This window comes from Talpa occidentalis, unplaced genomic scaffold (genome assembly GCF_014898055.3).
Source record: "Talpa occidentalis isolate TD23 unplaced genomic scaffold, MPIMG_talOcc4v2.1 talOcc4.7, whole genome shotgun sequence".
Classification (NCBI taxonomy): domain Eukaryota; kingdom Metazoa; phylum Chordata; class Mammalia; order Eulipotyphla; family Talpidae; genus Talpa; species Talpa occidentalis.
The window spans coordinates 87,388,538-87,402,795 of record NW_023605083.1 but is presented as its reverse complement, the minus strand read 5'-3'; the positions used below and the strand labels follow the sequence as shown (position 1 = coordinate 87,402,795).

The 14,258-nt window shown below is 42.3% G+C and overlaps 3 protein-coding genes and 1 long non-coding RNA gene across 8 annotated transcripts in view; 2 read left to right on the top strand and 2 right to left on the bottom strand.

The window, feature by feature from the left end:
• LOC119232357 (olfactory receptor 1P1-like) overlaps nucleotides 1–3,705 on the bottom strand; it is a 251,030-nt gene extending 247,325 nt beyond the window's left edge. For all 5 annotated transcript variants that reach the window (XR_008549515.1, XR_005122053.2, XR_008549514.1 and 2 more), the window contains exons 1-3: nucleotides 3,250–3,705; nucleotides 2,947–3,032; nucleotides 1,983–2,063 (exon numbers count right to left, since the gene is read on the bottom strand). The gene's annotated coding sequence lies outside the window, so the exon portion shown is untranslated. The remainder of the gene's footprint in view (nucleotides 1–1,982; nucleotides 2,064–2,946; nucleotides 3,033–3,249) is intronic.
• Nucleotides 129–1,097, top strand: LOC119232462 (olfactory receptor 1D2-like). The gene has a single exon (XM_037494468.1). The coding sequence runs from the start codon at nucleotides 135–137 to the stop codon at nucleotides 1,095–1,097; it is 963 nt and encodes a 320-aa protein (XP_037350365.1). The 5' UTR covers nucleotides 129–134.
• Nucleotides 3,706–3,980: 275 nt separating the features above from the next.
• On the top strand, nucleotides 3,981–7,216 carry LOC119232329 (uncharacterized). The gene is made up of 4 exons (XR_005122047.2): nucleotides 3,981–4,064; nucleotides 4,502–4,706; nucleotides 6,185–6,291; nucleotides 6,456–7,216. It is a non-coding gene; the product is annotated as an uncharacterized LOC119232329 (long non-coding RNA).
• Nucleotides 7,217–12,844: 5,628 nt separating this feature from the next.
• On the bottom strand, nucleotides 12,845–13,816 carry LOC119232328 (olfactory receptor 1D2-like). Its single transcript, XM_037494322.1, has one exon. It carries the CDS (start codon nucleotides 13,805–13,807, stop codon nucleotides 12,845–12,847), a length of 963 nt encoding a protein of 320 aa, XP_037350219.1. The 5' UTR covers nucleotides 13,808–13,816.
• Between the last annotated feature and the right edge of the window lie 442 nt (nucleotides 13,817–14,258).

Genomic DNA, 14,258 nt, shown 5'->3' with positions numbered 1-14,258 from the left:
CTCCATTAGTTTATTATTTATGCAAAATATTATAAATTTAGCCTAAGATATTTTTAATGCCAAGAAAATAGTTGAGCTGCTAATCTGAATGTCCTTACCCAACTGAATATGCTTAGTCATGTTTGTTGGTAATAATGTTGCAGACAATTGGGGAAATGTATGGACACAACCGAAGTGGCACCTCAGAGTTCCTACTCCTCGGGATCTCAGAGAATCCTGAAGAGCAGCAGGTTCTATTTTGGATGTTCCTGTCCATGTACCTGGTCACAGTGGTGGGAAACGTGCTCATCATCCTGGCCATCAGCTCTGACCCCCGCCTACACACTCCAATGTACTTCTTCTTGGCCAACCTCTCCTTCACCGACCTCTGCTTTGTCACCAACACAATCCCCAAAGCATTGGTGAATCTTCAGTCCCAGAACAAAGCAATCTCCTATGCAGGGTGTCTGACACAGCTCTACTTCCTAGTCTGCTTGGTGACCCTGGACAACTTCATCCTGGCTGTGATGGCATATGACCGCTATGTGGCCATCTGCCAACCCCTGCACTATGTCACAGTCATGAGCCCTGAGCGCTGTATGCTGCTCCTTTCCTTGTGCTGGGTACTTTCTGCTCTCTATGGCCTCACCCTCACTCTCCTCATGATCACAGTGACCTTTTGTGGATCCCCAAAGATCCACTACATCTTCTGTGAGATGTATGTTCTGCTGAGGCTCGCATGTTCTAACACTCAGGTCATTCACACAGTGCTAATTACCACAGGCTGCTTCATCTTCTTCACTCCCTTAGGGATCATGATCATGTCCTATGTCTGGATTGTGAGAACCATTCTCCGAATACCTTCAAATTCTAACAAATATAAAGCTTTTTCCACCTGTGCCTCCCATTTGGCTGTGGTCTCCCTCTTCTACGGGACACTTGCTATGGTATATCTGCAGCCCCTCCAAACCTACTCCATGAAGGACTCCATAGCTACAGTGATGTATGCTGTGGTGACCCCCATGATGAACCCCTTCATCTACAGCCTGAGGAACAAGGACATGCATAGGGCTCTGGGAAGACTCCTCCTAGGGAAAGTCTTTCAGAAGTTAACATGAGGTAATTTGGGAGACGTTTCTGATGCAGAGCCAGAATTAAGTATTACTATTTCAAAAGTTGTCCTGTGGTTTGAAAGAATTAATCTCATAGAACATGATGAGCACTTTACTCTTGGAGAGGATTTCACTCACCTTGGGATTATGCCCACTATTATCTACCATTTCTAAGACACTATTTATTTGGAAAGAGCATTAAGAGACTAGTGGGTAATGGGGGACCATAAGACACAAGAAACAAAAATGTTACATGCATGCTTAGTAGATAAGGGGAAAGTTCTGACCTTTTAAAACAAAATTAATATCAAAAGAAACTGTAAACAAATATTCCTTTAACGTTCATATCATCTGAAAGATCTTTTCCCAGCACAAAAGTACAGCAATTCCTCCTTTCCACAAAGACTAGGAAGCAGACACAATCTGCAGTCACAAAAAAGACAGGTTATGTTGACAGCAAATAAGTATATAAAACAGCCCTGAAATAACTTTATCATTTATCATTCAATTAGAAATTAGCTATAAAAATGCATTTCTGGGGCCTCCCCTGGTGGTGCAGCAATTGAGCACTGGGCTGCAAAGCTGCCCACAGCCTCTACTGCACCGGTTCAATCCCTGGCCACCGGCAAGGGTCCCACATGGCGCACAGACCTCTCCTGCCGCTCCAGCTGCTCCCCTCAGCAATGTATTTTGTCGGTCTGCCTGTTCTGTTCCCCGCTCTGGCTCTGGTGAATTCTCTCACCCTCCCATGCTTCTGACTGTACCCAGTGCTTGTATAAATAAATAAATAAATAAATAAATCTTTTTTAAAAAATACATTTCTGAAAAAATATTCTTAAAAAACTTTTGTGCATATTCACACACATCTTAAAGCTGATGCTACATACTCACTGGTGATAAGTCAGAAGTTGTTTCTAGTTTGCTGATGGCTTTTACTTTGCTTAGTTTAGCCTTCTCATCTCCCTCAAGTGGCTGAAAGAAGACATATCCACAATGAGACCTTAAGACATATGTCAGTTTGGGGGATGGGTAAGAATAGGGGACACAGAGGGAGAGTCTCCAATCTTAAACCAGAGTCAGGTCTTGTAAAAATGCTGACAAACAACTCAGGGCTCATTTGTGCTATATTCTTAGCTTCTTGGAAAAGGGAGACAGAAAACAGTCATCATATTTCCCTTTTGCTTTGAAAGGGCTATAAGATTTTCATGGGTCAGGGGTATTTACAAACTCCAGTTTATCCATAGTTAGCTTCTGTGACTCTCAATGAGAATTCACCTTTGGACTTTCAAAATTTTGGATCCTATTCCCAAGTTGTCTGTTTTGTTTAACTTCAAGATCTGGTAAAAAATTTTACTGAATAAGCATTTTTGAGAATTTATGTCTGTGGATAAAACTGTAGTAGTTACTGTGGAAGCTACCAAGAATTCCTTAATTAGCTTACAGGATTGTTATAATTGAATGGCCTTGTGTCATGGAGTCAGGACAAGAACAGTAGCCTTCCTACAGTGACTCCTAGGCTTTGAACAGCTGATGTGGTTTTGTGGGAACTCCTAGACGGACCTTTTTGTCAGACTCCAAGTTGAAATGTCACTTAACTTCCCAAACGTTTTTCTCTCTGCAATAATACCCTGTTAGACCTAGATCAGAACTCGGAAGGTCCTGTGAAAACACCCATATTGCAGGAAGCCTCATTGGTTGGTAAAATTAGTCTGCATGGTTATTATTTTTTAAGTAAGATTAATTCCAGTATGGTTCACCTCAATCATCTTTAAGTTTCTTCACATTTTTGTTGACATCTTACATGCAGAATCACATATATTTGATTTCAATAACTGGGAAACATTAATGCTAATACCTGCCTTCAATGAGTTTCACTTAAGCATCTTGACCACTTCCATTCACATGGAAAATCGCCAGCATTGTGTGTTGTGGATTTTTTCTCTGGAACGACATGCAAATAGAATAAAATGTATGATTTTCTCTGAGTCTTTCGAAATTCTATTTTTTCTTTATCTCAAGGTTAGCATCACCGATCCATTTTCAGGGTCTCCTGACTGCAGACCCTAATGGCCCTGCCAGTCTTACTCCTGCCTCCTGGTAGCTCCCCATGGAAATAGGAGCCGAGGACACCATACCCTGACGCTCCCTCCAGGCTCACCTGAGAGCTGTGTCTTTCCTCTTAGAGGGAGAGTTCTCTTTTCCTGGGTCACTGGCTAAGCCTCCTTTTTCCCTGGGCTCTGTGCACAGGTGTCTGGGCCTTGGGAGGGAAGGGGCCCGACCTCTGGTGAGATCCCGATGGCAGGTGGTGTGGACTGTAGGGATGAAGATGAGTATCAGGGCTGGTCCAGGGGCCAGTGGTATGGACGGCAGGGGTAAGGAAGGTCGTGGAGGTGTTTTTCAGGAGTCAGGTAAACTTTCTGGAAAACCATCAGACACAGTCAAAACTTATCCAGGTACTAGCCTCCTGGGGTCTCTCGGAGCTTCTGGGGGCCAAATTCGGCGTCAGAAACTGCGTCTTCGACTTAAGACTTGCCCCGCACTTCTTGGGGCGTCTGGCTTCAGCAAGCAGGGATCGGGCTCCCACCGCCCCAGGTGCAGGCAGCGCGGCCCGCAGTCCACCTGGCCACCAATCTCCCGTCGCTGCGCTGCTCCCGCGGTCGTCGCGCAGCAGCGATTGGCCGGGATAGTAGGCGGAGCCTGGAGCTTGGCACCGCGATTGGCTGAGGCGCCGTCAGTCAGGGCTGGGTCCGCCCCACCGTCGGGAGCGGTTCCCTCGGCCACCGCGCCTCTTTTCGCCCCCAGCCGCAGAAACTGCGCGCGCTCGGCTGAGCCCGCGCGGCCTTGGGCTGCTCCTGCTCCCGCTGAGGTGCCGCGGGATCCCGTGTGCCGGGTCAGCGGGGGCTTGGCGCCCCCAGTTCGGGCAACTGGACTCACAGCCGGCGTGTGGGTGGAGACGGGGACGCGGCGACGAGGGTGAGCGTCGCGGGGAGAGCGACTCTTGTCCGCGCGGTTCCGCCGCCACGCGCGGGAAGGACGCGTCCTGGCGCGGGTCCGTCGGTCTCGGGGCGGCTGCTGGGGGCTGGGGGCTGGACTTCGGTCGGTGCGCCCACTGCCCAGCTCCGTGCAGAGCGTGGTGGCGGCCGCGCCGGCGCCCTCGGCTTGTCGCGGCGCTCACCAGGCGCCGGGACTTCTCCTGGCCTCTGTGGCGGGTGGGGGCAGACGGCGGCACCGAGGTGGCCTGCACACGTGCCTGGCAGCTGGCCGGCTGGAGCCGGCGCTGCGAGATCACTTGGGACCCTCTCAGATCCCGAACCCCGGGTCGGTTCTTTGATCCGCGGCCTGAGGCGCAGCAGTCGCATTGGGGGTGGGTCTCGCGGTCAGAGAACTAACCCGACCCTCGGGTTCCGTAGAAGGGGCGCCAGTGCTTCGCGATGATTGAAAGGAATCCACAACAGGATATGAAACTTCGTCAAGTGACTCCTCTCTGTTAGCACTCGGACCTGGTACCTCTGGAGGGACTGGACTCCGCCTCCACCCACAGCCTGCATAGGAGGACGTGGAGAGACCAAAAGGACTTCCCGGTTCCCCAAGGGGTGGACGGTCCAGGAGGAGAAGGTGAATCTGATGCCAGGGATCCCCACAACATATTTTGAGAAACACTGGAATGATGTTCGTGATATCAAAGAACAAGCATAGTCTGTGTGTTGATTTAACAAATATTTTATTTAATTTTGGTAAAATCTCCAGGTAGTATTTCCTGACCTTGTGAAATATATAGGTAATGCTCTAACTCGGTGTCTTTCACAGTGGCACTTTTGTCCTGTGTTCAGAAGCGTTTTTTGGAATCCTCGGCTGCCCCTAACCCAGGTTAGCCCCAGTTCTAAGGAAGTCTGTCTGGGGAAGCAAGCTGATGTTAAGACTCTCCCCCGGCCTAGTTCCTCCTCTCCCTACTCCCAGTGCAATGGGTTGAACCTAGCGTGCTCTGGGGTCCCTTTGCCAATGCTCTCACATTGTTGAGAATTTCCCCCTGGAGAGTAGAAGCAGCTGTTTTTACTCTTTCTCCCAGTCCATGGAAGCCACCTTTGACTCAAATCTTTCCAGCCATGGGGAGTAGAATTTCAGCAGGACTAGTACAGACAAGTGAAGTTAAGAGTCTTTAGGGGGAGCAGTAGCTGATCTGCCTCTTTGGCAAGCGTCCCAGCCACACACCCAAAAACCCAAGAAGTCTTATTTTCTGAGAGTTATCTTAGAAATATTTTGAACTGTCCAATTAACTGGATATATAGATTTTTTTCAGCATGGGAGGGAGATGGGGTGAGGATTTATTTTTCTTAATTATTCCCAGATAATTATTTTTTATTTATAGTTTAAATATTGACATTCGTATTGGGTTCTGTTTCAGTTTGGCTTAAATCCCAGTTTAAGACTCCTAGATAAGACTTTAAAGGAAAAGAATCTACATTTTTCTGCCATCCAAATTCCCAAAAAGGAATGTCTATATGCTGGCAAAATAGAGTTGTTATGTTTCATTTTCCCAACTTTTTCTGCATGATTAAATGGACTAAGAAAAATTTTAAAGGCTAAGGTAAAATCACAGCCCCAGATTATAGAATGAGACCTATATCTACCTATTTAAAAAAAAAAATTAGTACAGTGCTACTAATTTCTTGGAACTAGGACATGGATTTCTGTGAGCTTTAAACAACAATTCCTACCCCTCTTTTTAAGCACACATTTGGCATCTAGCTTTCTTTTCTTCATGGTTTTTTGGCCCTTCTTTCTTCATCCTTATTCCCATAGTAAATCTACTTATACAAATTAATTTTCAAGTCAGTCTGTCCTTTTAACATCTCCTAAGGCTTCAATTTTAGCTGTTTTTACTATTTCTCTTCTAAAATGCTCCTTCAAAGGGCTACTTTTCACTATAATAATACCTTCTCATATAAAACAAACATTTTGCTATAGAAGTTTTACTTTACCTTTAGCTTTGTGGGTTTAACCATAAAAAATTGTAAGAAAAAAGAAAGAAGGAGGTTATTAAAGTTATATTGATAAATGTTTTGTTAGATAGTCTCATCTTATTGTTTCCATAGGAAATTTTGAGATAAATGAAGTATGAAAGTTGCTCTCATCTGTGACTTTTCTGACACTCCTGATACAAGCTGAGAAACAAAACTGAAAACAACATCTTGGATTAATGGTAAGCTCTAGAAAAGAACTAGCAAAAAAAAGTGAAGGGTTGGGGTGAAATGGGCAAACCTGGGGGAACAGAGATGTCCTGGGGAGCAAGTACTCACCAGTGCACTTAACAATGCAGGAAACACGATAAAAACTAAAAATAAAAGGGTTTTTATTTTTACATAGGGAGGGAGAAAAGAAGAAAATTCTGTTGACCAACATGTGACCAGATGCAGTCTGTGCTGCCCATAGAGGGCATCACCTGGTCAGAGACCAGGGTGTAACTGGAAGAAGTACTCCACCTCTGGTTCCCATCAGCCCCCATTCAGGAAGTCAGGGAGTGAGCAGAAAGCTCCAACTTTTTCCATCAAGCTACCAGCATCACCCACAAGTCAGAGGTTGTTGACAAGGAAATTAGTTTGACATTATACATTACAATGTTCAGAACAGTAACAACCAAAATTGATAAGCAATATTGTATCAGAACATATCAGACCTACAAGAAGCTTCACATAATTTTTAGGACACTAACATTAATATTCATATATAGGCTACAGTGGAACATTTCTCTCAAGCAACAATGCTTCCCATTAAGTTTCTGATTTACTAGATGAATACCAAATATGTCAAATTTGTCTAATGTATGCCTCCTAAGGAAAGGGAGAAATTCTATGGAGTGTCTCAGGAGCTCTATTGAGGTATCACAATATTTCCTCTGATAAATCAAGCAAAAGACTACCATTTTTATTTCTAATTTTAAGTTTTGAAAATTTTTCATAAGTATTAAACACCATTTAATTACCCAACAGTGACATTTTTAAGATTCAGCTGCAGTGAGACTCCATCAATACAACACTAACAGAATGAGACCTTTCCCATCTTATAGCTCATTCCAAAATTAACAATTTAACAATTTTGTTAACAAAATTAACTATGTTAATTCTTTCAGTCCATAAGCATGCAATATCTTACATTGTGTCTTCTATTTCTTTTTTTTTTAATATTTATTTATTTGTTTATACAAGCACTGGGTACAGTCAGAAGCACGGGAGGGTGAGAGGATTCACCAGAGCCAGAGCAGGGAGCAGAGCAGGCAGAAGGACTGGAGTACACTGCTGAGGGGAGCAGCGGGCGGCAGGAGAGGTCTGTGTGCCATGTGGGACCCTCCTCCGGTGGCCGGGGAGCAGCCAGGGATCGAACCGGCGCTGCAGAGGCCGCGGGCAGCCTCGCAACCCTGCACTCAACTGCTGCGCCACCAGGGAGGCCCTGTGTCTTCTATTTCTTTAGGTCTTTCGCCATCTTTGCAAAGTTTATTCCCAGGTATTTAATACTTATTGAAGCTATTGCAAATGAGATTGTTTTCTTCATTTCTTTCTCTTCTAGTTTTGCCTATAAGGATGCAATAGACTTTTATATATGATTTTATAAGCCTTCTACTTTACTATACTGGTTTGTTGCTTCGAATAGTTTTTTAGTGGAATTTTTAGAGTTTTCTTTGTATAATTATGTCATCTACATAGATTTATATCTTCTTTTACAATTTGGATTCATTTTACATCTTTCTCTTGCCAGATTGCTCTAGCCAGTACTTTCAATACTATGTTGAACAATAGTCTTGAGAGTAGACATCCGTGTCATGTACCTGATGTTAGAGGGAAAGTTTTAAGTTTCTCACCACTGAGTTTGACTCTAGGCACATGTGTTTCCTTATTTGCTCTTTTGTTTGTTTCTCTTCTTAGTTTATTTTGGTATGAGATGGGGACAGGAGGAAATTCTGGGGCTTAAATACCTCCACCTCCTCTCCTCTTACTCCACAGCAAGCTCCATTTGGTGCTTCAGTTGTCCTCACTTCCCATCCTGCCTCCATGATGCTCCTTTCTGCCATGGGTCTTTATTTATGAAGTTTGAGCCTCCTGGTGAGGGAACTTCAAAATTTTCCTTTGAGCTAACACTAATTTTTTTATTTAAATATTTTGTTTTATATAATTCTTACATCTTTTTTCATCTTTGCACAATGTATGCGTTTTCATTTTGGTTATATTCCCCATACAGTAGCACCCCCCCCCCTTATTTTCACACTAGTCCTTCCTTTCCCCACACCTCTCCCCCCCCCACCCCCACCGTAGTGTGTCTCTGGTTTATAGTTGCTTGCTGATTTTGATTTTTACTTTGTATTGATTAGTCTTTTTCCTGGTCTCTTATTTAGGTTTTCTAAATAAATTCCTGCTATGAGTGAGACCATCCGGTATTTTTCTTTTACTTTCTGGCTTATTTCACTGAGCATGATCCCTTCCAGCTCCATCCATGTTGCTGCAAATTGCATGTGTTTATCTTTTTTGATTGCTGAGTAATATTCCATGGTGTATATGTACCACATCTTCTTGATCCAGTCATCTATTTTTGGGCATTTGGGTTGCTTCCATAGCTTAGCTATTGTAAACAGTGCTGCTATAAACATAGGGGTGCAGGTGCCCTTTGGAATTACTGTTTCTGTGTCATTTGGGTGAATACCTAGGAGTGGAATTGCTGGATCATATGGAAGCTCTATGTTTAGTAGTTCAAGAAATCTCCACACAGCTCTCCATAGTGGTTGGACCAGTTTGCACTCCTACCAGCAGTGCAGGAGAGTTCCTTTTTCTCTACAACCTCGCCAACATTTGTCGTTGCTAGTTTTTTTAACATGTGCCATTCTCACTGGTGTGAGATGGTATCTCATTGAATTTTTGATTTACATTTCCCTGCAAACACTAATTTTTTATAATTGTTTTGGGGGGAAGGTAAATCTGGTCTCTCAATTCTGCCATGATGTGGATGGAGTCTATATTTTGTTTTTTCAAATCAGCCTCCTAACATTTGTCTTTTAACTGATGACTTATGTACTTTTACAGTTGATATTTGAATAACATGGCTTTGAAATAAGTGGGTTCATAGCTGTAGATCTTTTTAAAACAAATGTTTTGGAACTGTTTTTTGAAATTTGTGACAATTAAAAAACCTCAAATCACATAGCCTAGAAATATTGAAAAAATAAGAAAAAGGTAAGTATTCATGAACGCCTTATAGATATATACACACATATATGCAATAGTCTATGTTATCACTTACAACCATAAAATATACACAAAAATTTTATACAAAGTTAAATTTTACCCAGATGAGCAGACTATACATGGTGCCATTTGCAGTTGAGAGAAATGAAAACAAATGTAAAGGTGCAGTATTAATTCATAATTGCATAAAATTTCTGCAGTACATACTATACTATTGTAGTAATTTCATAGTCACCTTGTTGCCATGTGGTGATCTCAAGTGATGTGAGTAGCCACTTGAAATACCACCTGATTCTAGTCATCTGTGGTGAGCAGTTAAGCTCTCCAGTAAATTGCTTATTGTAATAGAAAGTGATCTCTCACAGTTATTGCGTAATTTTCATCTTGTTTGGTGCAATACTGACAACACTGATTAACACCCTGGGGGCCCATATAAAGTACCACTCATTATGCTGGAAGGACCCCCAAGAAGCAGAGAAAAGTCATGATATTATGTGAAGAAGTTGAGTTGCTTGATTATCTATCCCATTTTGACAATATTGATGTAGGTAATGACAGACAGAGGATTCATCTTCTATATAGTTGATGTAAACTTACGGTAGTGTTAATGTAGTGCTATAAATGTATTTTTACATTCTGATGATTTTCTTAACAATTTCTTTCTTGTATCTTTATTATAAGAATACAGTATATGATACATGTGACATACAAAATGTGTGTCAATTGAATATTTATTTAATTGGTAAGACACCCCTAACTTCTACATTGTTCAAGGGTCAACGGTATATGTACTATAATTTTGACTGCTTCCCCTGGTACGCAGGGCGATCCTTATTCATGTTTGTAATCCAGTTTGAGGTCCCTCATAAACATTCATTCATCATGAATTGAATGAATTTTTGAATGTCTGTGAACATCAAATCAATTCATATCTATTTGTCAAGGTCTAGGGCTAGGGCTGATTCTGCTGATTCGTCTGGAAAGATTCCTTCCCTTTTAAACCACAGTAACCCTTCTCATTAGTGCCTATTCACTTTGTATCCACTACATTTTTATAAGGCAGTTTGAACTTGTGACATTGTGACTTATAATAAACATATATTTAGTCTATATCCCCTTTTATGGCAGAGCCTTAAGACCTTTGGAATTTTCTAAGTGGTAAGAGTGATAAAGATGTCTTAATATTTATAAAAATCCTTTTCAATCACAGCTGAGTTTATGTTAATGAGGTGACATCTGGAAAGCACCTAAGGTTGGGACTGGTTGCTAGGGGAACCAACCAAGTGATTAAGGCATTGGAACTTTCAGTCTCCTTGCCAGCCACTACAAAACTCCAGTGTTTGTGTTAGCATGACCTTATTTATTACCAAGGTTGGTGAGGGCTGGGTGACACTGGATTACACATAGATGTCTTTTCTCATAAGAGATATATGAGCTCATTCTGAAGTGGAACTGTCTTAATGACTTGTGTATTCCTCAGAGGACAGAGCTTTGCAATGCAGTGAAGGAAATTTTCAGTCTCCACTTTAATGCCCTTTCCAAAATACCCTCATGTCAACTTCTTTTTTTTTTTTTTTTTGGTTGGTTTTTTGTTTTTGTTTTTGTTTTGTTTTTGTTTTTGTTTTTTTTTATTAAATAATAAATTTTATTTTTATATTCCCCCATACAACTGCACATGCCCCATTCTGACCCCAATCCCTCCCCTCCCGGCCCCCACCCCCCAAAAAGTGTCTCTGGTTCATAGTTTTTTGTTGATTTTGATTTTCACTTTCTTATAGCTATTCTTTTTCCTGATCCCTTATTTAAGTTTTCTAGATTCCTGCTATGAGTGAGACCATCCGGTATTTTTCTTTTTCTTTCTGGCTTATTTCGCTGAGCATGATCCCTTCCAGCGCCATCCATGTTGCTGCAAATTGCATGTGTTTATCTTTTTTGAATGCTGAGTAATATTCCATGGTATATATGTACCACATCTTCTTGATCCAGTCATCTATTTTTGGGCATTTGGGCTGTTTCCAAAGCTTAGCTATTGTAAATAGTGCTGCTATAAACATAGGGGTGCAGGTGTTCTTTGGAATGGATGTTTCTGTGTCCTTTGGGTAAATACCTAGGAGTGGAATTGCTGGATCATATGGAAGCTCTATGTTTAGTAGGTCCAGAAATCTCCACACAGCTCTCCATAGTGGTTGGACCAGTTTGCATTCCCAACAACAGTGCAGAAGAGTTCCTTTTTCTCCACACCCTCGCCAACATTTGTTGTTGCTAGTTTTTTTAATATGTGCCATTCTCACTGGTGTAAGATGGTATCTCATGGTAGTTTTGATTTGCATTTCCCTGATGACAAGTGATGTTGAACATTTTTTCATATGTCTGTTGGCCATTTGCATTTCCTCTTCAGAGAAGTTTCTTTTCAGCTCTTCTGCCCATTTTTTGACTGGAGTATTTTTTTTTTTTTAAAGAGTTATTTATTTATTTGTTTGTTTATTTATACAAGCACTGGGTACAGTGAGAAGCACAGGAGGGTGAGAGAATTCACCAGAGCCAGAGCAGGGAACAGAACAGGCAGACTGATGAAATACACTGCTGAGGGGAGCAGCGGGCGGCAGGAGAGGTCTGCGCGCCATGTGGGACCCTCCTCCGGTGGCCGGGGAGCAGCCGGGGATCGAACCGGCGCTGCAGAGGCTGCAGGCAGCTTCGCAACCCAGCGCTCAACCACTGCGCCACTGGGGAGGCCCTGGAGTATTTTTTTGTTGTTGTTGAGTTTCATCAGCTCTTTGCAGATTTTTGTGATCAGTCCTTTATCATTAGTGTTGGGTGCAAAAATGTTCTCCCAGTTGGTGGGGTTTCTCTTTGTTTTTGTTATTGTCTCTTTTGCTGCGCAGAAGCTCTTTAATTTGATGTAGTCCCATCTGTTTATCTTTGCCTTCACTATCACTGCTTTGGGTGATGTGTCTGTAAAGATGTCTTTGATATGCAAATCACATAGTGTTTCACCTATATTTCCTTCTATGTATTTTATGGTTTCAGGTCTTATGTCTAGTTCTTTAATCCATTTTGAGTTGATTTTTGTGTATGGTGTGAGGTAGTGGTCAAGCTTCATTCTTTTGCATGTAGCAACCCAGTTTTCCCAGCACCATTTATTGAACAAACTTTCTTTGCTCCAATGCATAGTCTTTGCTCCTTTGTCAAAGATTAGTTGACCATAAATCTGTGGGTTTATTTCTGGATTTTCTATTCGATTCCATTGGTCTGTATGTCTGTTCTTGTTCCAATACCATGCAGTTTTGATGATTATGGCTTTGTAGTATAGTTTGAAGTCTGGGCGTGTGATGCCTCCATTCCCTTCTTTTTTTTTCAGTAGAGCTTTGGCTATTCGGGGTTTTTGGTGATTCCATATGAATTTCATCAATAATTGTTCTATTTCTTTGAAGAATGACATTGAAATTTTGATTGGAATAGCATTGAATCTGTATATTGCTTTTGGTAGGATGGCCATTTTAATAATGTTTATTCTTCCAATCCACCTCATGTCAACTTCTGGAAGACTTTCCCTAGGAGAAGTCTTCCCAGGGCCCCATGCATGTCCTTGTTCCTCAGACTGTAGATGAAAGGGTTCATCATGGGAGTCACCACAGCATACATCACAATGGCCACTGAGTCCTTCATGGAGTAGGTTTTGAGGGGCTGCAGGTAGACCATGCAAAGTGTTCCGTAGAAGAGGGCGACCACAGCCAAATGGGAGGCACAGGTAGAGAAGGCTTTGTACTTCCCACTGGCTGAGGGTATTCGGAGAATGGCTCTCACAATCCAGATATAGGACATGATCATGAACCCTAAGGGGGCAAGGAAGACACAGGATCCCGTAGCCATTAGCACTATATGATTCACTTCAGTATTGGAACATGCCAGCCTCAGGAGAGCATACATCTCACAGAAGATGTAGCGTATCTTTCGGGATCCACAGAAGTTCACTGTGGTCATAAGGAGTGTGTGGATGAGGCCATATGTGATAGAGAACACCCAACACAGGATAAGGAACAAAATACATAATCCAGGGCTCATGACTGTGTTGTAGTGGAGGGGACGGCAGATGGCCACATAGCGGTCATATGCCATCGTAGCCAAAAATAAATTGTCCAGGGCCACCAGCGAGACCAGGATGTAGAGTTGTGTCAGACACCCTGCATAGGAGATTGCTTTGTTCTCAGACTGAAGGTTCACCAGCATCTTGGGGATTGTGTTGGTGACAAAGCAGAGGTCGGTGAAGGAGAGGTTGGCCAGAAAGAAGTACATTGGAGTGTGTAGGCGGGCGTCAGAGCTGATTGCCAGAATGATGAGCACATTTCCCACCACTGTGACCAGGTACATGATCAGGAACATCCAAAACTGGATGTGCTGCTGCTCAAGATTGTCTGTGATCCCCAGGAGCAGAAACTCAGAAACATCACTCTGATTGCCTCTATCCATTTTCCTGACTTTCTGCAACATCAACACCAACAAATGCTAAGTGTGCTCTGTTGAATAAGGACATTCAAATAAGTGAAACCAACAGTTTTTTAGCTTTAAAAATATCATAGGTTAAGACACTAAACCAATCCAGGAAAATGTTATGCAACATAGTCATTCCAGCCACATTTATCAGCACACTCAATATTATTAAAATAATAACTTTAATCATATCATCTTACAAGTCTTACAAGTCTCTTAAAGTGTTTAAAGATTAGTATGGGATGGTACATTATGATATTGTGTATATTTAAACAATATTTAAAATAGGTATTTGTTGTTCAACATCACTTGTCATCAGGGAAATGCAAATCAAAACTACCATGAGATACCATCTTACACCAGTGAGAATGGCACATATTAAAAAAACTAGCAACAATAAATGTTGGCGAGGGTGTGGAGAAAAAGGAACTCTTCTGCACTGTTGGTGGGA